The following is a 26,696-nucleotide window of genomic DNA, read 5'->3' as shown; positions in this document are numbered from 1 at the left end:
CACAGAGGGGACAGTGTCAGACTCTCTGTGTGGGACCCGGCTTCTGGACACATGCACTGTGATTGTTTTCTGAAGATCAGGAAAGGAAACGTCTCGTGGAGGTTCCCGAGCACCGGGAACGTTGCACGGATCTGTCCTGCAGAGCTGAACCCTCCTGAGTGCGGCAGAAACTCTCGTGGGCATTTAAATGTACATCTGGGCAAGCTGAGCACCCCGCTTTCTTAATGGTGGAAGTTTAGTGGCCTAAGGAGCTGCTGGCCTGCGTGTGTTTAATGTCCCTGTTGGGAGCAGTGTGTGCAGCCCTGGGGTTCTGCATCCCCTGGGAGTTCAGCACTTGCTGCTCTCCTTGGAACATCTTCCTGCCCCTCGACCCTCTGCTTGGGGCACACGGGCTGCGTTCTCCAGGCCTGCCCTGGAAAAACGAACCTCTCCTCTTCCCACCCTTCTTGTATTAAAGTAAATCCCAAACGGAGCAATCCTCAAACAGGAGTGCTCGTCTGTCCCTGCCTGTTTGTCTTCCCGTTGAAACGTGGGGCCCGGCAGCTGCAGGAGCGTTAGGATGGATTAGAACGCTTGTAATAATCCACGAATTGTTTTTCCAAGGACCCAAGGTTGTTTATCAGAACACCCCTTCTGGAGCTCAGGAAAAGCAGAGTCAGGTTTTCTTTCTTCTTCCTGCTGCTGCTTTAATATCCAGCGTTTTTTTTTGATCTGTGCCTCAGCTTCTGATGTGCCACTGCAGGCTGCTCTTAGATCAAGTTTCTTGGCGTGCTGTTGACTTTATCTCGTTTACCGGATCACATTTCTGTTGCCATACGCCGTGTGATCGCAGCCTCCCCGCAGCTTCTTAACAATTAGTAATTGAGCAGGAAGTGTGTGTTCATTACAATAGCCTTTTGATTTTGATTTTACCGTCGCGCAGCGCCGGGCGCGGGGGAGGCGCTTCACCCCGACACGCTTGTGACAGAGAGGAGCCTGTTGTTGCAGCCACTTGGCCATTTGTCAGCGGTTCTCAGCCATCCCTCAGCGCGGGTTGCCTGGCAACCCGGGATGGAGCCATCGCGGGGCGGCCAGCGTTGCCAGGAGCGGGTTCGGAGATGATTTATCGGCGGGGCTGCGAGCGCGGTGAACCCGGGAGGCAGGACTGGACCTTTGAACAGGAACCGACGCGAGATGTGGAGCAGCTTTAGCTGGGGACGTGCAGTGAGAGCACCCAGAGCCAATAATCAGAGGGGCACAATTAGCAAAAATCAAGGCTCCTCACTTCAACATAATTGATTTTTATTTTCTCTGTCTCATCCGGGCTCTCACGCGGAAACAGGTAGAATGCAGAAAGGGAACCAAAGCTTCGCGTCCTGCTTTGGGTGAACCTGAAATCTGCGTCTCTATAAAAATACCATCAGTATCTCAACAGGGCTGAAATCAAGCGGAGCTTAGCACAGAAGGTTTGCAGCACCCTGACAGCTCAAAGCCCGGGGTGAAGGAATAGCTGAATTCTCCCCCAGCTTTGGAAGTGTCTGGGAGCTGTTGTGTCACCTTCGATATCGCGTTGCCTTTCAGACAGACTTTGCATTGATCCCTGGCATTAAACTGAGCGGGGAGTAGGGAGTTTTATAAACTGGCATTTGGGTGGTAGTTCATGCCATGGTCAAACGTAGAACTCGTACCCCTCTTAAAATGTCACCTTGAATAAACTAAACTGGAGGGAATGTGGATAACCTTTGGGTCCTCACCCTGGTTGTGAGTCCTTTTTCCAATATGTGGCAAGCACGTTGACAAGAGCATTTTTGCTTCTGTCTGAGAAGGTGAAGAGGGGAGGAAGGCTGATGGATCCACTCTGACCTCTCCAACGGCAGCATAAATACTTTATTGAAAATCCTAAATAAATGTGTTTGTAACTAGTAATCCTGCTCTGCATGCAATCTCATTTAGCCAACTGTGTATGCAAATGTGCTATTAATGTGTTTGCACCCAGTATAAATATACAAATCTAATCTGTTTATATATGTAATTTACACACAGCTGTGCTCATGCTCACTTAATACCAATATTTTCAGCAAGTGAGAGGTATCATGGGAGATCCATTGTTGAAAACAAAAGCTCGCAGTGCAGCACCATGGAAGGGAGATCATTATCATTGCAGGATCTCTTGGCGTTCCCTTGGGGGACGCTGCTTAATGACTTTCTGTCTGCGTTGGGACAGACAAACAGACCCGGGTGGCCGGCGCGTCCCTCCGCGTCCGTACGATGCTTTGGCGTCAAATCCCTTACAGTTGGTTTAGTTTTTCACTATGATTTTTCAGGAAGACAAAGCCATTGGGAGGGAAGGGTGGTTGTTCAGCACTTTAAGCCTTTCTGCTGATGTATTTTGTAGTTTGATGGAGGCTGCTTGATCCTACAGGCGTATGGCCCAAGGAATACAAGGTTTTAATCGCATGTAGATGCCCAGCAGTGCACTCTGAAGATGTGCTTTGAATAGCCAATGAGAACATTAATGGCCTTTAACATGGATTGGTATCTAATGAATACCAACCAAATAGTTTTGTTTGTCTGTAACATCTTTGAGTGAGAGCACTTGGTGAGAAAGAATTGGATTTCCAAAATACCGCAAAGATTAGAGGACAGTTTTGTCTCGACCCAATAGAATTATTTCATTAAAATGAATTGATGAGGAAAATAGACAAGTATCTTTTAAAAGAAAGCTGAATTTCCATTTTGTTATGTGTTTTGAGCTAAAGTCACAATCTGCAGAATGAAGAAGAAAATAGAGTGTCCTTCAAAGCTAAGGGATGCTTTCAACCACAAAAGGGGTCTGTGTGCACACCCACATACGTGTCTATGGGTATTCTCTTCCAGTCTTGCTACACAATGGTCACCTGGCTGTGTGATGTGTGCCGTCTTGGGCTGGAAACCTGGAAACACGTCTGTGGCACAGAAAATAAAAGAGGAACCTAATGCCTCAAAACCGGTTCCTTAAAATTGCGTAGTTTGCAATGGAGCAGCCAGAGCTGGCCCTGCAGGGGCCACCGTCACCGTGAGCTGCTCCAGGTACAGCCAAGCATCTTTCCTTGCTGTTATTCCACCACATCTCTTCAGGAGACTCTGAATTGCGAGCTGGTGATGGCCCGGCCGGACGCAGGACAAGCGCTGTGGTTAGAGATGGACAGAGCGGTGAACTGAACCCGAGAGCACCCGAGGTCTTTGAGGCTAAAGGCAGAACAGAGAGATTGCTGCAGGGATCTGCTGCTTCTGCTTGCACCCCGGAGACCTGCGCACACCTCCCATACAGCACCAGGCTCCTTGGAACGGGTTTGGGGAAGGTTCACGGTGTCTTTCCATTAGGAAGTTTGCAGCTTGGTGATTCTTGCAAGCTTGCTGTTAGCGGTGTGACACACAGCAGCACAAGTGTCTAACGCCAGGGGTAAAACCGCTTGCTGCTTCAAAATTAAATTAAAAAAAACGTTAAGCAGAGTTACGGTAGTGACAGGAAACAATAAAATGAGGTTCAGATGAGGTTGAAGCATATTGTGTTCTCCCGGCAGCAGGACGTGTTAAAGGAACCTATTGCTTTAATGACAGCAAAATCTTCCAGTTTTATATGCTCATAATTAAAGGTTGAGAGAAGAACTTGCTGTTCTTGGATACAGTCTAAAGAGGATTTTTTGTTGAGAAAGATTGAGGGGAAAAAAGTCCTTATTTCCTGGATTAAGAAGGAACAGAGAAGGCTCTGTGTTTGTAAATATATTGCATTACAGCACGCTCTTCAGTAATTAACCAGGTGGAAGTCATGGGAAGGGAATGAAACAGCACATGGATTTTCTTAGAGAAAACACATTGGATCTAAACTTGATTGAAGCAGCACCTCAGAAGAGGCATATCAGTCGCACTTATGAATTTACAGTTTTATTGGAGTCGTCCTGCCTTGCTGAAGCCCATGCGGCTTCAGTCTGACATTCTCAAATGGATCAAACAGGTTAATTTGTCCTAGATGTTATTCTCGCGTGCTTTTAGAAACAGATTTGTGTTAGATTCCTGCAGTACAGAAGGAAACGGAACCGGGAGCCTCAGTTCCCGGTGAAAACCCGGGGTACTGAATTTCAGCACACAGCGGCGAGTTCTCCCTGCCAAGCCGTAATCTCTTGCTCATAGAAACCCTGCCGTGTAACCCCAACGCCAGCTTTGCGACGGCGTTATCGCCGCCTTGATAAACGCGCCATCTGAGCACTGCTAGAACATAATGGCTTTGTGTATCTTGTCACGGTATTTGTTTCTCGGGATAAAATATGGGACCTGCAAGTAACACATATGCAAACATTAACATGCTTGTTCCGTGTTCTTCCCAGGTTATTTATAGCTCCCTGTTTACACATTGTGGGAGGACACTGCAGGATCGAATCCATTTCATTGGGGAAGCTCAAATTATCAAATGGTATTAGGAGATCTTGTGTTGTGGCTGCTCAATAGCCATGGTAACCACTTCATAAAATATAACCCGCGTCTGACAACGTCGCCCGACCTCGCAAGCCATGGGAGCTCCTAATGCAACCTCACAGCAATCATTATCCGTAACATTTCTTTAAATCGTGTTACAATTTGTCTGCAGTGAGCGGTGCAAACAATGCTGACAGAAATCTGCCGTACATCATGTTTTAAAGTTAAGTAGTAAAATTGAAATGTTTGTCTTCATTTGTAAAAGCGTAGAAACATGCGTTTTTAAACCCTTGTGCTCTAGAGCTGCTTCCGCTCTTTATCAAAACTTCTATATTGTGCATCCATAGGTTTAATCCTCGTGGTTCTTCCCGCCCTGTATTGTGAGACTATTGATTCAGCAGCTGTCATTTAGATGCCTTGTGTGAGTAGCGCAGATCTCCTGCACCATTCAAATGCAGACGGCGAATCTGTTGCATGGCATTTGTGCAGAGAGGAGACTTAAACTGTGTTACGCGCTCCGTTGTACGAGACGCTGGAAAGCAACAGGTCCCTTCTGCTTTGATGGGCAGGTATTTAGTTCTTTCATACTTATAAACACTTAGAGGTCTCTATTGTGCTTGACTTGAAGGAGCTGTTCTTGCTGCAGGCTGAGGGAGAGCTCAACGTGAATTAATGGAAGAATAAGGAGGAAAATCTGCAAAAGAAAACGTCGGTCATTTTGTTAAGCTTTAGAATTTCCGTCTGAGTTTCTGAAGGTGATTTTTGTGTGCTTTGTTGTTCTTTGTGCATTAAGTGGCTTTCTCTTGCCTTTCAGTAGAGGCACACAACTATTTTATAGTTTATCTTGCGCTGCCTTAATGGCCCAGTGATAATTCTGTATGGCACTGATATAGGTGATAGTGTAATTGGCCAAAATTTCGGAAAGCCAGGATGATTGACTCAATTCATATTGGGAAGTTTGGAACAGCATTCCAAGCCCCTGTTCCTCAGCACGGCTGCATGTGGGGCTTCCATTCCCAGCAGGGATTTTGACATCTTGGAGTTCAAAGCAAAACAGTTCATCACAGGATTTTTTTAATACAGAGTTGAATCACAGCACAAAACAAATGTGAAATAGTTGGTTAAAGGGAATCTTAAAAGATAAATAAAACAGTCCCCTGAGAATCGAGATACACCATAAGGCTTTGGCAAAATGAGGAATAGGGAATCGGGGCATTTCATTTTATGCAGTGGACCGGGTTGCTCCCTTGTATTTCCCTGTGTGTTTTTCACCTATGGTGGGAGTGTTCCAGCCCTGGTTTCTTCTTATTCCCCTGCAGCTTTTTATGTCACATTTTCCTGTCTATGCTCTGCTGATGCTGCACAAGCATCCTTGTACCTCTGATCCCATCCACGTACCTCACTCTGTAGATGTCTGCGGTTTCTGGTGGTGAATGGGGGGCCGGTACCTGCTTAGTGGGAACCTTCTCCTTGTTCAGGAACCCAAGGCACAGAACTTAAACTCCCGAGTGCTCTGTTCCCTGGTGTAAAAGGAGGCGGTGGGATCATACACTCGAAGGGACTGTAATCTCAACGCAGATACAACTGGTGGTTAATTCTCGTCTCTGTGCCCCCAGGCGCGTTCCTGGCGAAGCGGAGCAGTCGTGCTGGTTTTGAGGGTCAGGGTTAGGTAAGGACAGATCCTTGTGGGAGCGTATCTGCAAAATAATATGCATGAGGTTCCAAAGAGCCTGCTCCCTCCTATTCAGCATTGTGGCGGCCGTTTATGAGGCTTACAGAGCACTGTTTCAGTAGCGAATTACTTTTCGTGGGATTCCTTATCCACTAAACAATATGGAAACCTTTACTCACCAGCCCACCTCTTTCAAGTAGATGTTTGCAAGACGTGGTCCAAAATGCATTAGGCCAATCCGAGGTATGTTTCTTTTGAGGGAATTATTTTGATTTTCATCTCCCCCAGAATATCAGGACCCATATACTCAACATCCCTCTGTTTTTTTGTGCAGGCAGAATTTGCTATTTGCTAGTGTTTATACCTGCATGCTTATTACAGGAAAAAGAATAAGGACTGGCCTTTCCAAAAAGACGCATTTGGTGTGTTTAGTGTTCTGATTCGGCACTCATTGGTGGTGGTGAGATGGCTCAGATTGACCAGGAGGAGGACGGTATTCCCCAGGCGACAAATGAGCGCAAGGGGCAGCTGCGGGGGGCCCGGCGAGCCCCGCAGGGCAGCGCGGGGTGCGGCACATTGAGCCACGGCAACTGCCGGGGGGGTGGGATGGAAAAAGTCGCCGCCCCGTTGCAGAGCCCCCGGGGACCGGCGGGCGTTAATCCGGCGGCTGCTTCCGCGGGGCTTTCCCGGGGCCTGGGGCCCCGAGCTGGGGGGGGGTGGCCGCGGATCCAGGCCGCCTTTTGCGACGCGCCCCGCGGGTGCCGCCCGCCCAGCCCCGCCGCGATCACATGCTGGGCGGCCGCCGCCTCCCGCCCGCTCCGCTCGGCTCCGCTCGGCTCGGCTCGTCCGCTCCGCCCGGCTCCTCCGCAGCCCCGGCCCCGCCATCGCCGCCGGGCGGCCCCGCTCGCTGCTCCCGCCGCGTTCCGCCGAGCGGAGGATCGCGGGGGTCGGAGGATCGCGGGGGTCGGCGGCTCCGAGAGGGCCGTTCGCTGGGATCGCTCCGAGAAGCAGGAAGGGTGAATCCGGAGGGTTCGCGGCGGCGAGGACTCGTTAACCCCTGCGGCGCCTTCTCCGGAGACTCACTTTGCTCCCCTGAAAATCTGCGTTGCGTATTTTTATTTCCTTTCCTTCTCCTGCTTCTTAGTTGAAAAATAGACTTGGGAGAGACGTACAGCTGAATACCCGGGTCGTGTTGGAAAAGAACTGACTGTGGTACTGACTTTTTTTAAGCTTCGAATGTTGGAAGTTTGGCATAGAAGGGGAATGTGGTTTGGATTTTTCGGTACCTTTGCAAAGCCTTTTTCCCCTGCCTGTTTTCGGTTGCTGTGTCGATGTACGTTTTCTGTCGGCAGTCCTGAGCCTGAGAAGGCTGTTTGGCTGTTGTGCTGCTGAACAAGGTTTTTTCCCTTTTGCTGACATGCTATTTTTGTTATCTTTTATCGCAGAAACGGTTTATTAAGGGGTTGAGGCAGTACGGCAAGAACTTCTTCAGGATCCGAAAGGAGTTGCTTCCGAATAAGGAGACTGTGAGTACATTTGGACTTTATGTAATTTGCTTTTTCTCTCGCTGCTTCAGTGTTTTGATCTTACGAAACTATTTCCTTTTCACCCTGAACTAAATTATCTTCAGGTAAAGGGCAGAGAAATCCGCAGCCAGAAAAGGCAGCTGTAATTTTTGTAGTTCAGTTTTTAGGTCTCGCTGTGTGAAAGATGTTACATAAAATCGTCGTCGTTGCTGGCCGGAGTCGCTAAGGTTGCACAAAGTGTATTTATGGAGACCGAATCTAATTTTAAATTCTGACATTATGATGGGATAATACATTTATGTCACCCGGTTGGGCTCAAATGGCAGCGGGTGATTAAAGAAAGCCTAAAACAAACCGAAATCTAACAGGGTCTGGGAGGCTGAGGTATGTGCACGATTAGGTTGTTGTATTTAACTCTTTGCGTTCCTGAGATACGTGGACGGCAGGCGCGGAACTTCAGCGTCTGAATCGATTCGTAGCTTATTACTCTGCTGAACTTCATAAAGCTGACGGAGCTGTCATTCCATCGAAAACCCTGGCAAGTGCTTAGAGGGAAGATGGATGGGGAGGAGTGGTTGAGTTCTTCAAAGGAAAGGAGGCTTTGGGAAGCCTTGGGAATCTGGTTACTTTGCCATTAGTCCTAATTGCCCGGCTGCTCTAGAAGCTTCGGTTCCTATTCTGCAGGTGTCATTGAGCTGCTGGGAGGGTGGTTTTGGAAAGCGGTTTTCATATTTGTTCTGAATTTAGAAGGGAGGTAACTCAGTGAAAATTGAGTTAGACTGTTTCCTAGCAGTGTGCTGGTTATGCGGAAGGTATTTATTTAAAGCCTAACTGGTTGTTCAGACTTTGGTGTCTGTGGAATTTGGATGTTGAGTGGGGAAGAACGTTACTGTGAAAACGTTTTAGAACCTGTCACTGTGGGATGTTTCCATTCTCTTCTGAGATGCTCTTGTGAGATAATGCCGCAATATCGCAGTGTTTTGTTGGTGAGTAGTAACACTGCATAAGTCAAACAGAGAGGGGGTGGTGAAACGATTCCTGGAGTGCCTCAGTGTGTGTGTGTTCACCGGTTCTGTGGAATATGGTGGGAAAACTTAATGACCAGTCAGGTGCAGGTAGACTTTGCTTTAGTGTTGTGTTGGATTTTGAGACGCGAAGGCCCAGTGCTGGAGAGATGGCAGCCTGGAATGCAACATCCAACGAATCCAGCACATGCTCAGCATGAGCAGTCCTTGCCTCTTCTCTTTAGAATATTTTCTAGCAATATATTTAGAGCAAATTGGTATTTACAGTAGAAATTATTCCTACTGGCAGTAAAGTTACCAAGAGCCAAAAGTACTAATTTAAAGTTTCAATTAGCAGCAACTATGAAATACGCTTTTAAATATAAAGTGTCTCTTTGATAGTGAAAAATAGTTTGCAGGAGAAAGAAGACCTACGGAACTGGGGGTGGGGGGCAGGTGTGTGACCCCGTCGTGGGACCTGACTTCTCCCTTTGAACCCGGATATCAGGCCTAAGGCTTTTTGTAAAAGTTTTGCAAGTGGTGTGAAACTTTGTATAAGCCCTCATTTTTCAAGTGTTATGCTTTTGCTTCGTTAGTTCTAGATTTAAAGTATAGCAAGGACTAAATATGGAGTTTGAGCAAGCGGGATGTGATGTGTTGATGCCTTGGAGCTTTGGGTTTAGCTACAAATAACCTCTGACCTACAGCAGATTGTTGAATCTCCATTCCCTGTTCTTGCCCACAGATCTTAGTTCTGCTTGCTTTTCACTCCCAGTCTTTTCCAGGCAAAATTTACAGCAGTTTTGCTACATAAGACATGCAGAATAAAGGTTGCAGTAAATGATATTTGACTACCCAGTTTTGCTTTTCCTTCTGAAAGTGGAATAATGAATGTAAATTATAAGGCTGTGGAATTAATTTGTCTGCATTTTTTCATCAGCGGAATAAATTTCAGATACTTTGCCTGCCGTTTTTGTATTGCAGGGTGAAGTAACCCTCTAGCAACTCCAGAAACGCTAGGAAAAGGCCTTATTTCCCTGTTTAGCCACCATACCAACAGGAGGTGAAACTCTAACCATTATTATATGTGCGCAAACGCACTGCAGCGCCTCAAAGTTCTGCAAAAACCACTTGAAAAGGAGTCAGGGGCGTTCTTACAGTGACTTGCTCTAAATAGAAACCAGGCTACGGGTCAATATACCCTGCGCGTTTGTAATTTATTAGCTTTACCTCGCCGTCCCTGAAGCCTGCGGGGAGGGAGCAAAACCCACTTAAAGTTAAATCTCCTTGTTATAATGCTGCTTGTATAATATGGGCCTTTTCTGGACATTGATGCAGCTTTCACTGGGGGAAAACTCTTCCTAATGTCGCCTTAAGCGATGGGAGCGTTGCAATAGTGGGAGATAAGTAATACAGCAGAAATACAGAATTATTGCAGAGACTGGGCCTGTTTTATGTTAAATCAAGCTGAGGCTACCGTACAGTAAGAACATAGAGGTGAATATGACACTGTGTTTCTTTAATACCATTGGAAGGTGTGTTGGCCACGGTGAGAGGTGAGAATTAGGCCGTTCTGTACTGAGTTTGCACAAGCACCTTAAGGGGTGTCCTATTCGAGTTGCTTTTTTTCCTCTCCACAGTTAACTTACCACATCTTTTCAGAAAACCATGTATTTGTCCACGTGTGTTTTAACTAGTTTAACATAGTTTTTCAACGTTTTGGTTTGTTTCTTCTAATAGGAAAATATTTACTGTATATCATGTTTTAGGTCTTCGCTCTTCCAGTTTGATTCAAAGTTAATGTCCCAAAGGTCTTCCCGGTGGGCATGAGTGTCAATGGCTGGAGCATTTGCTTCCAGTTTTTGTGAGCAAGAGCCACAGGAACTAAAATCACCTCTGATCTGAGCAAGTTCTCTGAAATGGCACCGCCGAGAGGGGTCAAGGAGCCATTAGTCCTAGGGCCGGATCAGCGAGTGTCCACCTGCGGTACTCTGGATCAAAGCACCTCCGTGTAGATGAGCTTAAACAAGACTTCCCTTGGGTTTTCGTTGAAACTGTCTTACATACATCATCTCTGTTCCCAAATGCATCATCTCCTCTGTTCCCGTGTATCTTTTTTCCTTCAGTCTTCCCCCGGAACAGTTTTCCCGTAGCCAGTGGGAGCTGTGGGTGGCGGCACGGTCGGTGACGTCCCGCTCCCATTTGGTTCATGCTTAGCAGCACTTTTGATTCTTCCCCATGATAAGATGAACAGTTTTCGTTAATAGCTTTCATATCAGTGTGTGTGTAGTGAAGGAACACAGCTGGCAGTAACTTTTCTTAGGTATCTGAGTTGGCTTTAAATGTGATCAAATGTGTTTGTTCGGTGTTTTTTTTTTTCCGTTTCTGTTTAATTTGCTAAAACTTTGTCACAACATGGGATTTTTAAAGTATTTAAAATTCTCCTGCTGTAAATTCTTCAGGTGATTACACTGAGCTACTCGAACTTGAGGGTTTTCAAAGCGCCAGCACTGTGCTAGGCCTGGGATAAATGTGCTTAAAAGCCCACAGGGTTGGGGCTCGCCTTGCTGTGGTCTTGTCATTAGCTTAACTCCGCGTTAGTGACATGCAGAAGGTGAATAGAATAGCGGAATGAGCTTGTGCAGAGCAGTAGCGTCCAGGCCGAGTGGCGGTGCCACTGCTCAGATTTAGAGCTGGGGGCTGGTGGCTCAGCAGCTCTTGTGCAAACTTGGCTTGGGCGCAGATGCCTTTTGCCTGAATTATTTCAGGCTGTGGTCCCAGAAGAACCGGGTTCGTTTTCCTCTGGCTGGGGCTCCTGCAGCCTCCTTTCTGTCCGATCTGTTCTCTGACCAGCAGAACCATCACCGCTCGAATGGAGGACAACGGGCGTGATCGTCCCTTTGGCAGCCGTACAAGGTTTAAGAAAATAATATCCTGATATATCATTAGATAGCCATGGCATGGGCTGCTGTTGAATTGAGGTTTCGGAAACCTTCATGGGAACAGGCCCAAGTACTTTCAACCTCTTCTACCTGTTCTTAGAGCTGGGGTGACACCTCTGGGAATGTTCTGAGGTTCTCGAGTGACTCCAGCTGTGTTCTCCAGGGCAGGTTTGTGGCACAGCTGTTCTGACCGAGGCCTTATTGTTCGCTTGTCCTTTCTCTGAAGCTCCTCAGTGAGCTTTGTGGAGCTGCTCGCTTGGTGCTGAGTCTAAAGAGAGGACAGTGAGCCTTTGTGGAGGAACGCAGACTCCGCTCTGATGGTGGTTTGAGTTTCCCATTGAGCACACCGGTATCTTTGGGGCGTGTGATTATGTTTTTGGTTTGGCTGCTTAGCAAGAGGCGTCCGTGCACCGAAAGGCCTTGCCTCTGGGTGGATGCTTCTGTATTCAGCTTTAAAACACAGCGTAAATAGAAGTAATGGATATCAACTGTGTTCCTTAGATCAGAATACCTGCAACGTGCTGTATTTGTGCGCGTAAGAACTAAATATGCATCACCTTCTTCTTTAGGAAAAGCAGCCTCTCTTCTGATAGTAAAATGTTTCTCTCCAAATTAAAGGCCGTTGGGACTTCTCTCGGAGACTAAATAAGCTGCGCTCTGTTAATGTTAGGAGACAAAATGAGTACAGCGTGAGCTCCCAGCATAAACTTCTGTTTAATTTTAGATTGGGGTTTAGATAAACAATTTTATTCTTGCCTCATTAATGCTTAATCTTGTGTTACATAATATACAATATTGGCTTCCTGAGTAGCTCTTAAGCAGAGTGCAAATGCGTAGTAGCTGAAAGGTCACTGCGGTTCCCATATGTGTGTCTGTCCCTCGGAGGACAGACCACGGACTGCTCATGGCACAAACAGCCCAAGGAGTGTTTGTGCAAAATTCTCATGAGCGCGTGAAAGGTAAAGATTCTCCCTCGACGTAATTGTTCAAATAGCAGTTTTCCTTTGATTAAAAGAGAGGGATAATTAGGCAAATATATTTTGGTCTGTTAGTGTAAAGTGATTAGTTAGCCCTACACTGGTTTTTTGATATTTGCATTGAGCGGTATAAGTTGTTTGTACCAATAGCTGGCATGGGCATTATCACTGTTCGCTTTTCCCAGAGGAAATATATTTTATTTGCTGGTTTATTCCCCTAATGATAAGCTATTAATACGTTACATATTCAAGGCATATAATTTCCTGCCTGTTCAGAGAGGGACAAGCTCCGTAAAGCCTTTTCTGTTTGAAAGCTGAGCCTTTTTCCTTAATAACTTGTTCGAGCCTCCATGCAGCCAGAGCTGAAATTTTCCATTAGAGTTTGAAGCGACTGCCAACACAAACAGCCACTGCTGCTTTCCATTTCATCGCTGCTCGCGCTCCCATCGCGTGGATATTACCGTCGGAGGGTTTTGTTCTTGTTCAGAGAGACAGCAGATACCCTGCCGGGCTCAGTCGATGTTGAAGAACGGGCAGAGGCGTCAGTCGGTGCTTTTCCTCTGCAAATGAAACCATCGATCCATTTGCATAACAAACTTCTGCAGGGAACACGTTGCCTTCTTTCTTTTCTTTCTTATTTTTGAGTGTGGCTATCTCAGCTGGTTGAGGGCGAACGCTAAATTAATACGTTTGGCTTTAATTTAAAGCATACAGTAATTCAGTTCATGCTTCTCACCAGGAGCAGAATAACTAAGCCAAGGAATTTAATGAAATGCTGAGCTCATCGGAGCTGAGCTCAGATGGAGTTATTCCGAAATGTGAGTGGCCCTGAGCTGAAAGCTGTTTACAAAGACCACGTCACCTGCAAGGGACACTCGGTGTGTGTGTTCACTGCGATTTCGCTTGTTTTGAACAAGTTCTGCCGTTAAACCCATTGCAAATGTCATCGCTTTATTGCGTAATAATGAAAGAGGAGGTTTGGAAAGGTCTTCAAAGAGACCCCAGGCTTGAGCTCTGGTGGACCTGGTGTCGTGTTCAGCCCTCATGGGTGGGCAGAGCTGCTGCTTGTCGGTGTTTTCGGACAAGCCTGGCCCGCGGTCCGGCTTGGTGCGTTATATACCACGCGTACATTATATACCACGCATACATTGTATACCACGCGTACTTTATATACCTTGCGCTTTACCCCTTCGATCCTCACTTGCCGAACAGCCTTTGCACCTGGACTATTCGCTCTCGGGGCCCAGTGCCGCTAGCGTGGGGTCACCCCATTAATGGCCATGGTGACACCTTCCAAAGACCAAAATACCCTTTCACGTATCTCTGCATCTCCATTTCAGCTGACGCAAGTGAAACTAAAGAAAGAAGGTACTTAAAGTGCTCTGTTTTTGTTTACTTTCAATCTCTTTAAGCTTTTTCTTATTTTCAGTTGTATTGCCTTCTGTTTCCTAAAGGTGATTTACAGTGTCATCAGCTCAAAAACCAGGCTGCTTATTTGAATTTCTTACTAAGAAACCTTTGTAGATGAAAAGCATAAAACCAGAAGGCGCATTCGCTGTGCCAACTGGACTCTAGAATTGCATTCAGCACGGGTAGTAAATCAACTCTGCACTCTAGTGGGGTTTTTTAATGATTAGTTTACATTACAAGATTGAAACTAATTGTTTAGGTATTTTTTTAAGGTCTTGAGGTAGGTAGGGGTAAAATATTGTTGCAAGCAAGAGAGGGCCATTAGGGAATTGCTTTGATTTCTGTCAGGGAGCCAAAAAGGACGATTTCTGCTTTGTAGTGAGAGGTACGCGGCTGAGGATCTGAGGCAGGGTTATTGGGGAAATGGACACAATATTGTCTGAGTCTTCCTCAAAACCAGAGAGAACAACGCTGGGACCCCTCGTTCTGTGCCACTGCGCTTCCTTACCTTCTCTTCATAATGCACCCTCATAAGGCATTTTGTTGTGTTCATTTTCTTACTGTGGATTCTGAAAGGGTTTGTGTGGCTCCGCTTAAAATGTTTTTGTTCATCAACAACCGTATGCTTTTTATTCTGTGTTTTTCTTTCCTGATGAGAAAAGATATTACCAGCCCTTCTTTGGTAGCAGTTGTCAGATCGTATCAAATACTCGGCCATCAATCCTAAGCCCCTATGAATCTCAGATGCAGAAAACAGGTATCTCTTTGAGATTTGTGCAGTTGATTTCCATGGTCGAGTCTCTGATCCTGGGAGGATTCATTTCCCTGGCTGCCGTGCACCAAACCCCTCGTGTTGTTTGTTTCCCATCCAGTTACCGCCCGAAGATGCTTCAGAACTTGAAGGCGGCTTTTAGGCAAAATATGAAAAGTCGTATAAGCAGTAGCGATGTTTGTGGCACATCTGTCCTAGAACAGGGCTGATGTTCTGAAAATTGGGTAACTCCTTGAATAGATCAATCTGTATAATCCTGCCTGGCGTCTGATTTTTGAAGTGGCTTAATAGAGGAATATTCTGCACATAATCCTCCGTGTGTTCCTGCTCACGGGCAGTTTGTGCCAGACTTGCTGACATTTGAGTAACAGCTCTTCTGTCTTGCTACTGTTTTCTCCTCCTCAGCACCCACATCGTTTTCTTATCCTGGTCAGAGATAATGAAGATTAATTACAAATGTACCATTAAGGGGAAAAAAAATGGAAGAGAGGCAGGTAGATTATAGCAGATATAACTGGGGACGTCGTGGCAGTTTTGTCCCAAGTGGTGCCATTTGATGTGTGTATTTACAGTGTGGGAGCGATCGCGATCTCAAAAGGTGTTGCAGCAGTTTTCTTTGGATTTTTGAGTTCAAGAAATAAATATAACCAGCTTGGACCTGGGGGTGTCACGTTATGGATGGGTCGGGTGGCCTGGGGTGCTCAGCAGCACAGAACACTTTCCAGTTCCTGAACACAGACGTTGATAGAATTGCTGTCCGGGTTGTGTGGGGTTTAACAGAGCAAACCATTGAGGGGCAAAAGGTATCGCACCAGAAAAAAATACATAAATAGTCAATTGGCAGAGTGTTCTATACTCTTAATGCATCTTCCCCGCCACGCTGAGCATGAAATTAACTTTCTTCTTATACAACAGATCATTGGCCTCAATCGCCGCTTCCCGCCCCAGATGGCACCGCGAGGATGGGCTCGACACGTTCCTCTGGCACACAGTCAGCCCCCAAATACATCCTTCAGCCCTAAATATCCTGTAATGTGCTGCTGTAACTGTACGGCGAGAACAAGACAATAACGGCTTCAGGAGACAGATGCACTCATTTTGTCATCTTTGTTTCGAAGCAGCTGTAAAAATGAAGCAGTGCCTGATGAGTGGTGTGGTTGGGTTTATTTAGTTAGTTATTCCTGCCAAGGAGAACTCCTGGGTGTCGCACACATGGTGGGATAAACTGAGCATGGGGAGTTCAGAGCTGTGGCTTTTGTCTAAAGGGGGAACTGAGGCGGTTTGTGCGCATCGCGGGCGCTTGAGCCGCAGACTCTGACATTGAACATCACAAGCTGAAATACGCCGTTTGCTTTTTAGTTTCCCCATCCTGTTCTGTATCTGAAAGAAAAATGCGTAGGAGTAGTGCGATAGAATGCGAACTCTCAGGAGGTAAGAACGCTCCTGGTTTCTTATAGGTGGTGATGGGGTTATTTTGGGTAAATATCTGCTTTTAGCCCAGCAGCACCCAAGGGAAGAGGCCGGTTCTGCAGGGCACGCGGTTGGGAGCGGAAAGGCTGCAAATCCCAACCGTAGCCCTTTGCGTGTGTGTGTGTGGTGGTGCATTTATAGCGGGGGATTCCTTTCCCTGCCAGAATGTGTTTTCAGGCACCTTAATATCATCCAGTGTGTGGAAAACGAAGGTAGTGAAGCTGCGTGACGTGCTGGGGCTGTGGGTGGTTTCCCGTTCTGCTGCAGTCGTGTCTCACAGGGCTGGGGTGCGTGTTTGTGCGTTTTGTTGGGAGGAGAAGGGTCCCTGTGCGGGGTGTCCCAGGTGTCAACCACGTCAATGCCGCAGCAGCTCAGGTTCTGCAGTAAAGAAGCGGAACACGCTGCTCCCCTTGTTGCCTTCAGTCTGGTTAATCAGGTGGAGGTGGTGTTGCAACAAACACCAAGTTACACGGGGAACCTTTTGCTTTTTGCATCCCTTCTTTTTACAAAAGCCTTTGAATGTTGATGGGTGTGTTTCCTCCTGATTTAGGTCCTTCAAGATTTAGGTTTTCAATTCCCTTTTTCTTTGTAAACCCGAACTTAGAAACTTTCTCTTTAGGGGAGTTGTAAATGGAAGAGATGGTTTCCTGAGCAATCGCTGTATTTAAGAACCTGGACTTTTAAGAACTAGGCAAAGTGTGATGAGGTTAATGACAAAATCAAATATGCTGACAGTACTGATGGTTGGGAAATCCTTACTGGTTCTGGTCATCTGGGATATAAAAAACTGGCGGGGAATATTGTTTCTTTTTATGCTACCAAGCTCCTGTAGAGCACTAAGAAATCTGGCATTAAGGTGCTGATGCACACTTCTGTTTCCCTCCCCAAACATATTTGTTGTGCTCTCTTTTCCCATCCTCCAAATGCCCCTGACAAACTGGATGATTTTGTACGATGCCTCCAGACCCAACCCTTAAAGAGAGGACATTCCGGGCTATAAAGCTGCTCTTTGCTCGTGCAATTTGAGCAGCTGTCGCTGTTTCATTCTGTGCCCGGTGCCTCTCGTGTAAAGCACCAGGACGTCCCCCAGGAGCTCGTGATTTATTTTGCTAACTCTGCCCTTCCCCGCGGTTCACAAACCTCTCATGGTCTGCGAAGCTCCGAGCTTTTTGGAGTCGAACAGTAGCAGTTTTAAGAAGCTCCTTTACTACGTGAAGGTCTTAACGCTTTCCACACGCCGGGGTTTTTGGCCTCGTGAGCCAACCTCCTACAACCAGAGTTTGTAACTCGGGGGTGCTGGGCCAGGGCTGGTGGTGCTGTTGTGAAATAGCGGGGAAGAGAGAAAACTGTAATGAAAACCCCGGGCTCTTGGCCAGCGGGGAAGATGTGATACCGCGAACACGTTCTCTTGCCCTTTGTTCCCGTTCGGGGTTGATTAGATTTGTTTCCGGTAAGCTTAATTATGGTTCTTCTAGTTTTTTTATTATTATGTTTTTCCATGCCTAAGGACGGGATCTTTGCCAAAGCTGGAGCTTTCATTACCTGAATTACAGTGGAGGGAGCTGGAGAAATAAATCATGCCATCTCCCCAGCAAACACACACAAAAGAAACCCTATTAAACTACAAAACCAACCCTTTCCTCTCTGCTTTCGCTGGTCCTGCAGCCGCTGTTACTGTCCCGCCGTTACTTGCCCTTCCCTGAAGTTCATTGTAGGTTTAAGAGTGGATTCAGACAAGTGTGCAATGCTAATTGCATTACTTGGATTTGTTGTTTCTATTTAGTAGCACAAGATAAGGGGAAGAGGGATTTTGCCATTTGCTTATTCCTAAAAGCCCAAAATACACATTTATTGCCTGTGTGTATAGGAGCGGGTGGGTGACATAAGACAGAATGTGTATTTGCTACTTTGTACAGGGATTTTTGTAAACTATTCTTTGCTTGGGCCGTGTTCACTTGGTGGTTGTGCTTCCCCAGGGCTTGACCAACTCCTGCAGTTCTGATGTGGCACAGAGGTTTCCTTTAGGTGTATTCGGGTAATCCAGTTGCAGTGTGTAATGGTTTAGATCCTGGAAGAACATCGTTTACAGAAATAGGCATTTCATACCTTGCACATTCAGGCGTGATTAAAAATACGTGCAAAAATGCATTTATCCTCATGGCCACTGCTAAATTAGGTCTGGTATTTAGAATAACTCTGTGGGCTGTGTGGCTGGACTTCCCCCTTGCTCCGATGAAGGGACATGGACAAAAGGCCTTTCCCCTTCAACGCTGGGTTAAAGGTGTATTGATTTAACAATTCCAGCTCCTGTTCTTACTCTGGGCCGTTTGGTGTGATGGATTTTGTAGTTGTTGCTTCAGAACATTCTGTGTTGTGAGCAGAAGCGTTTCTGAGAACACTCTGTGTGCTCACTGTGGGCACAAAGCTCTCCTCCCCATCTCTTTTGAATTACTGAAGTTTCACTTTGACCTTTTCAAGTGGATTTCGGTAGAAAAGATACGTGAGATTTCTAAAAGTGAGTTTCACGTTGTGGTTGATTGTTCTACGTTCATCTCAGAGCTGAAAATGTGGATGGATCCAGATAAACAGCCTTTCTGGTGACTGTTCAGTCTCGGTTTGTCGGTCCATAAAGGTCACGTTGAAATGAGGAAAAAAACCCAAAACAACCAAAAAACCCCCCATACCAGCAGGGACTTTTTATCTTAGAAATAAGATGTTCTTTGGGCTACTGTGTTCTTCAGATGTTCTTGCTTCAGTCTCTCTCTGGGAATATATCACCTCTCTTTAGGTGACGGCGAGCCCGTGGTGTAACTTACTTCCCAAATACTCCGTTAATCACCCTCCAGCTTTTGCAGCTTCGTTGTGACTGTTGGCACAAGGAAGGTTAATAAGAAGAGGTAGTTTCTTTAGTGAGGTTAATGCCTGGAGTTGAAGTCTCTGCAGGTTGAGAAACAGGGGACAGACACGGGACAGACACCGATCTCCTAAAATCATCCATCTGCTGTATTCCTCCTCTCCCCCACTTCCCAAGGTCACCTTCATCTGCAGGGTATGGTGGGGATTTCCACTTTATTTCATTCCAAGTGTTCTTGCAGGGAAGGAGGTTGGATGCTGCCAAAGCTTTGTTGCCTCTGTGTTATTTTGCCCTGTCTCAGGAATGAGGAAAGTTCTGGTCGCTGGCTGCTGGGCCTGGCAGCTCCGCTTCCCTGCTCCCGGGGATCTGTTAACCCTGGGATGCAGACGCCGCAAAAAGAAGTTGCAGGTACCTGCATCTTTTCTGAACAGAAACAATGCGTGCACATCAATTAAATCCTTTACTAGGTCAAAAACCATTTTGGAGGAGGCTTGTCTTCCTCTGTTAGCTTTGAAAAACTACTGAGTTGTGTGAAGCTTCCTTCGGAACCCCAAGAGCTTTGGGTGGATCGCTACTCGGGGTTGCAGCCCCACACCTGCTCGGGGCCCCCCTGGGTGTCTGTGTCACGTTGTCACACGTTTTCAAGCTTAGCGAAAAGCGGCCGGTGAAGCACAGAAGCGGCTTTGTTGGCGTGGTTGGCAATTAGAATGGTTTCAATTACGGGGCTGCTCGGCGGTAGCGTGTGTGTGTGATGGGCGAGGGACGCGAGGAGCAGGGACCGGGCCTGCGTGCTGGTTGGGCTGGCAACAGTGGGGAAATGCAAGTTAAGGAGGTTTCTATGGGTTTAAATACGAAAAATAACTAAAGTAAATGGAATTTGTGCCTCATTGAGCTCTCATTGTTGGGTGTCACTCTGCTCAGGGTAGTTGTCCGCTGGGGTTGACTGTAAGGAGATCATTTGTATCAGTGCTGGGTTTGTTAGGGGTTTGTTGCTGGGTGTTTTTGTTTTGAATTGCCACAGCAGTGGGTGCAGAACAGGTACCTTGGTGACACAGGGGCCAGCAAAGGACACGGGGAAATGGTGTGGGAGCCAGGGAAATGGCTGTGTCCTGTCCCACATGCTAAATCTGCTCAAAAATTCCAGTGTCCTTAGAAGGCTGTGTATCTGTTCAGTAAATAACTGTTCTTTTTCTGAAGTTAGTACCTCTGTCTAAGGGCGAAAAGGAAATGTGAGTTTTCCTACGTTGTTGGATGTAATTCTTTGGGGTGTTAGATGTTTTTCCTTCAGAGTAAATGAAAATATGCACAAATCCATAACAGCGGAATATCCTCGTTGAGGAAGAACCTGTTTGTTCTCCCCTGCACTGTTCAATTGGCTCAATTTTTCCTCTGGGTAAGAATCACAAGACAGTTTAGTAGGGAAGCGGGCAGTTTGGTGGTCAAACCGTGTAGATTTTCCATGCTGCAGTGATCCTGTGCTCTGCTGACCTGTTACCTCCTGTACTGCAGTTTGTGGTTAATCATTCTTTCTGGTTGACTGTCTTTTGAACTCTTCCTCTAGGGAGAATTATCAAGGGTTTGGAAACGGAGCACAATGATTTTTAACTTGCAGTCTTATCTGACTTGTTAAACTTTTATTTGAATTTATTCTAAGGAACGCAGTATGTGTGGCAGACAAACTGACTGAATAACAGGCTTGTTACCCATCATCCCAAAAACTTGAGTACCATGTGTGTACAGGAACAATGTGATTTTATTGGAGAAAGTGAAGCCATTTCTAGGGTAACGTGGCTGTACTTTGCTATGATCCGTTATATTATTGGTCCCATAACTATTTGGTTCCCTTTCCTTGGGTGGCGATTGGAAGGAGCAAGAATGAGAGGAGAATGTGGTTTGGTTTGGGCGTTTTTTGTTTTAAACAAACTAAAAGAAAACATACAAACAACCAAGAAAAGCCCCAAACCAAACCAGACAAAACCCCAAACCGAGCTCCACCAGCCAAACACCCACACAAACCCAAAATCAGTGCAAACCACAGGCTCGCGTTGGGGCTTTGAGGCGCAAAGGGCACGGCGGCCTCGCCACGGCTCCCAAAGGTCGGTTCACGTCAGCCCTTTGGAGATTGTCCAGCAGCGTTCCCTGGTGCCTTTTATCTCCAAACGGGCTGGTTTTAATGTTGGAAGTATGGAGCCAATTACTCAGGGTTACACCACAGTTGTTTGCTTTTCTCCGGCGTGTTCCATGAGTCTCACGCCATGTTTGTCTCATCCTTTGCCTTTAAGCAATTCCACCTTGTTTCAGATATTTACTTGGGGTGTTGCTATTGAAGATAAAAATGTCTTTAAGGTAAAATATTGCTTAGTGAAATAAGCTTGGTGTTCTATTAAAAAAAACAAACAGCCTTTCATGAGGAGGGGGGAAAGGGTTGATTAATGATGTGCATGGACAGATATGGTCAGACTGGGGCAACGTCTTGAAAACCTCCTTGGAATGTGGAGCACAATGGTGGTTTGTGTAACCAGCAGTGCCGACCAGAGGAGAAACGCTCAGTATCGTGTAAATACACGTGCTATTTTTGTGCAATTATTCCGTATTTAACAAAAAAGTCAAACCTACCAAGCAATCTCCACTTGACATGGAGAAATTACTCGGTTCTTTTTTTATTCACGGGTTGATGTTGCTTTTTTATTTTACATTGTCTGCGCTTCAGAATGTATCGAAGCTTGTATAATGCAGACTTTCATACCATGCCAGTTGGAAATTGTTGTGTGGGTCCTTGTGAAAGAGAAATCCTTGAGAACAACTGTTAAAATGTGACATTATATTCATAACAGCGGCATTATTCTGTGTCACTTGCATTAGGCAGAAAGCTGCTTTGTGGCTGGTTGAGGCTTTAACAGCAAACATCCCTCCAGGGTTTATAATTTTCCAGACAAGATGCCTGAGTTGATGGAACCGTTTCCACCAGCAGATGTTGGACATAATTCATTTCTGCCTCGTCCTTCTCCAGTGGCCTCCTTAGCTGGTGCCCTTTATAAACATTTTGTTTCAGGTGGTAATTAAAGCTACTGGAGGGGAGTGTTTGTGGTCTTTCATATGTCACAGTGTTTCTTTTGCAGAGTTGTGTGATGTCTCAGATCCCTGTTACTGTGAGATTTCTGCCTCGGTCGGGTAACCGAGCGTATTTGTAACCAGAGCTTGTGTCTGTGATCCGTGGCTTTTTATTCCTTGGGGTTTTCCTAAGCCTGCAAGATACGGGGTTTGTGGTGGGTAGAACGGGACACGCCAGCTCCGAAACTGGACAAGCAGATAGGGAAGAGTTAAGCAGAGCAGAAAGGCAGCTGGGAGGTAATAACGCGGCCGTTGGATAACTTGAGGTGATGAATTGTTTGAAGCAGCAGATGCCTGTAAGAGCCGAGGTGGCTGTCACCGCTGTGTTTTGCTCCTAATTGATGGAGAACGGCACATAAAGCTGAGAGCATTCTGAGGTTATTGAATATTTCATATGGAAAACACGGGGATTCTGCATTTAGAGAGGCTGCAAAGATGTCAACCACCACCTTTTTCTAGCGTGTAGGTTTAGAAGGAGCTTCTCTTTCTTGCCTGTTGGATGGGACTGAATCAAATCCATCATGACTCCGACTGGACTAAATCGCTGCTTTTATGAGGCATGGAAGTAACATCATGAAGTTCAAGGCCAAGTACAAGGTCCCGCGCTGGGTCAGGGCAGTCCCAGAGGTGGATGCAATGGGAGATAAATGGATTGAGAAGGGCTTGGGGATGCGGGTGGATGAACCTGAGGATGCGGTGGGGAGCCTGCAGGACGCTGCTGTGAGGAGTTCCAGCTGCAAAGAGCGCGGTGTACAGGTTACCATCTGGTAAACTTGCCAAGATTCATATTCCAACAATCTCAAACTGTGGCTGCAGCCGATCCGTTAAAAGCGGAGTATCCTTTTCAGAGGCACGCAGGTTTAAACGTGCACTAGTTGGCTTCGCTTTCTCTCGAAGGAGGCCAGCACGCATTGATACAACCTCTTTGTTCTTGTTGTTTTGAAGTTCTCAATTATAAGCGGTTCTCTGTTAGTTTCTGACACCTCGGCGCTGTGTTGAGTGCAAACCACTAATTAAAACGATCACTCCCGCTGCCTGGTGGTAGATATCAACCTGCTGGGACTGTTAGACATGGTGGGAGGGAGTAAATGGTGTCACAGTGCGCTTGGAATACCTGATCGGTCCGTCTTGGTGTTTCCAAGGCCCGTTGACGTAGTCAAACTGTAATATTAATAGTAAAGGATTTCTCAACTCTTACTGATGCAACTGGGATGAGACTCCTCAGTGTTTCTAAGCTGGTAATGAGGAGCAGGTCTAGGCGATGGAGGCTGGGGGTGAGAATGTGAGGCTGGGTCAGGTGTGGTGTGGCAGGAGCGGTCAAGCATCCTTTGGAGAAATCAATTCTATAGTTTTGCGTATCTTTTAAAGCAGTACAGTGAAGCAGGTGTCATCTTAATCTTCAGAAGGTTGTTGACCGGCTAAAAATGACATTATCAGACAGCATCTCAGTCTGTACTTGTAGAAGAACTGAGGCAGGTAAAGCCAGGACAAGCCTAACACCTGTGGAAAGGGACACAAACCCGACTTCATTTCCACGAGGGAACTGAGCTTTTCTTGGGTGGGAAAGTGAAAAGTAGAGAGAAACGCTCCAGGAAAGCAGGAAGGCAGCTCTAGAACAAGCTTGTCAGACGGTCGTAAGCAAAATGCTCCGTAAGCGTCAGGCTGGCTGTATAGTAATAGGGTCAGCGCCCTTGCTCGACAGCTGTCCTGGGTCTGCGCTGCTCTTTCCTGTGGCAGAAGAATGCAGGGCCAGGGTGGGATGGCTGAATCCAAAGTTCTGTTGTCACAAGCGACCAGATCCCTCTTGTGAACGCATTAAACTTCCTATTAAAGCACATAAGGTTTAGAACCATTTGTGCTTTTGCCACAACGGCTCTGCTGTCTGCCCCGTCGTCGCTGCACCGGGAGCTGCAGTTTGGTGTGATTGAGCAGAGCTGGATACCTGAAGATGCCTTTTCTAATGCTGCGGCTGCTTTGTGTCATCCAGTGGGTCAGAAACCGAGATTCGCTCAACTTGTACGAAATCGCTGTTAAAGGTTGGCTTGGGAATCGACGCTCTCGCATTTTACTCCTCTCCAAGATCTCTGGTTCTGACTGGCAGTTGATTTTTGGGTTGATGAAAACACTCTTGCCTTAACTCCATGTTCCATCATACTTCTTTTCCCTCCTGCTTACGTGGTGGTTCTATCAGCGATTGTCATCCCTGTAGTGGATGTGACAGCAAGTTAAAAGTGAACCCGCTGGCTCATCGCAATGGGCAGTGTGAACTGGAATCGGGGCCGGTTTAAGTTCACACACTCGGGAAATCGAGTTGTGGTGGCTGCATCACCTGTCCCGACGCTGCTGAGCGTGTGGCCGTGCGCAGGGACAGGATCGACGGCAGCAGGTGTGTTTCATCTCCGAAATCATCACGGTGCCGTTTGCAGTTCCTCACGACTCAGAGCCCTGAGTTGTGCCCCAAATTACTGGCACCTTTATTTTCTTACCCTAATAGTGAAGCGGGGATCAGCTTCACTTCCAGGGGAGCAGCTGGCGTTGGTGCTCGCTGCAGGCAGCAGGACACACACAACCGTAAAGAATTAGCATTTTTATTTCCGTTTTTGAGTTCACCGTGTAGGTATTATAGTAAGCTACAATGAATTGCTCTTCCTAATACTGCTTTACAACTCTTACCATTGTCTTTTAGTTCAATTTTGCTTGCTCAGGATTTTTTTCCTGTCAGAAAGAATTTGAGTCTGGAGGGAGCAACAATAACTGAGGGATAAGCAGCTTACGTGGCAGTTCCTTTGCGGTTTCAGGGGGTGGGGACGTTGCTCGATGTCCTGCTCCAATATTCCCCTTTCATGTATTGCTCTGATAAACAGGAAAACACTTGAGTGCTCCTCAACCCTCCACACTTCATCTAGAAAATGTACTGGTTTAGAGGAACGTTCTTGGAGAGCAGTAAAAGGAAAACAGCTGTTCGGGGATCAGATCTGAGAGCAAAGAATCTATTTAAAATCCAGGCTTAGCGACGGGGATGTCGGAGATTTTTCTGTTTGCAAGTTCGTTGCTTTGTCCATAACTCAATGGGGCGGGAACCCGGCCTCCCTAAACCCGACCTCCCTAAACCCGGCCTCCCTAAACCCGACCTCCCTAAACCCGCGTCAGTGCACCCTGTGGGTAAAGCTTTCCTTGATGGTCCTGGTGGTTTGTGTGAGCCCAGCTGATCCTTTCCAGGTGTAAATGGATGGCTCGCCTCCTCCACCTGGCTTCTTCAGCTCTTGGACATCAGAGATCTTTATTAAGAGGTCAAACTGTAGCTGTCTTCAGCATGGAACCAGGGCTTTGATATTTCCATCAGGAAATAAGCAGTTGTGAGGACTTTGAGAATAGCGGCAATAAAAAAAGGGATGGCAAGTTTTTGTTTCCAGGTGATTGCATCTTCACTTTCCTCCTTAGCAGTCCGGGTTATTTGATGGAGTTTGCCTCCTTGTGTAATTTTTAGCATTTTCTGAACGCTGCCGTTTTTATCGTTACTTTTATTACAAACTCCTAAAACTCTACAGCTCCCCTATAGGTGGTGAGCTGCGGAGGGAGGAAGCTGCGTGTCGGGGAAGATAATACAGACGTTTGACAAGCCAGGCTTGCCGTGATCCGTCCCAGATGTGTTTGGAAAAGCGAAAACATGTGTTTGGTGGGGTGCGGAATGCGGGGCGGCGCGCACACAGCTCGGGCGCCGCCGGGGCCGCGCTGCTGCGGTCGTCTCCGAACTAACCGGACCTTCAGTTCTCATTTCTGTATTTCAATAAAGAAGTTGCGGGGTCTGACATTGAAGAAGCAAATGGCTTATGTAGCTTTCGGCTGCTCTTTTGCTGGTAAAACAGGGAAATCTGATCAAACTGAGAGAATTTGCACTGGTTTATTTAATTGAGTGGTTTATTTCCGTGTTTTTGTGGTGTGTCTCAGAAACAGGATCGCAGAGCACAGGGGCTAAAACACTAAAGGGATAAGGGGAAAAAACCCCTTACCTGACATCATGGGAACAAACTCCTACTGAGAATAATGTCAGATGCCAATAGCAGAATATGGCAAGAATCACGTTTGATTTGGAACCTGGTAACGTAATAATATTCTAACTTAACCAAGGGAAAGCACAAGTTTGATACAACATGGTAGTGATAACAAACCTTTCTGCTTCTGCTGAGCTTCAGTTGGGTGTTGTGGATCATCCCTTTGGTTCTGGTCGCTGTGACTCCAGTGCAGGGATTGATTCCAAGTGACAATGAACTGCACCTGCATTGTTGCTGGAACTCGTCAGCTAACGGAACAAATAAAGCCGACAATTACAACGCGGGAAATGGTAATTACAGTTTGATTGTATTTGTAACATTTTCATTGTGCAATAATAAGAATATTTCTAAGGAAGTAAAACATGTTTAATAATTGCGAGCCTAATTTCAGTTGTGCAGCGTTAGACAAATGAGTACGTGTGTACCTTACCTGGAATGCGGGATTGACTTCCCTGCTGAAAAGTAGAATTAAATT

General features: G+C 46.5%; 1 protein-coding gene across 7 annotated transcripts in view; it reads left to right on the top strand.

Moving 5' to 3' along the window:
* RERE (arginine-glutamic acid dipeptide repeats) overlaps positions 1-26,696 on the top strand; it is a 166,070-nt gene that overhangs the window by 115,764 nt on the left and 23,610 nt on the right. For all 7 annotated transcript variants that reach the window (XM_065854884.2, XM_065854883.2, XM_065854880.2 and 4 more), the window contains one exon: positions 7,549-7,629. In XM_065854884.2, coding sequence (XP_065710956.2) covers positions 7,549-7,629 — 81 coding nt within the window. The remainder of the gene's footprint in view (positions 1-7,548; positions 7,630-26,696) is intronic.

The sequence above is a fragment of the Patagioenas fasciata genome, chromosome 23, assembly GCF_037038585.1.
Source record: "Patagioenas fasciata isolate bPatFas1 chromosome 23, bPatFas1.hap1, whole genome shotgun sequence".
In the NCBI taxonomy this organism is placed as follows: Eukaryota; Metazoa; Chordata; class Aves; order Columbiformes; family Columbidae; genus Patagioenas; species Patagioenas fasciata.
Note: the sequence above shows the minus strand (reverse complement) of the source record. Positions and strands in the feature narration are given on the sequence as shown.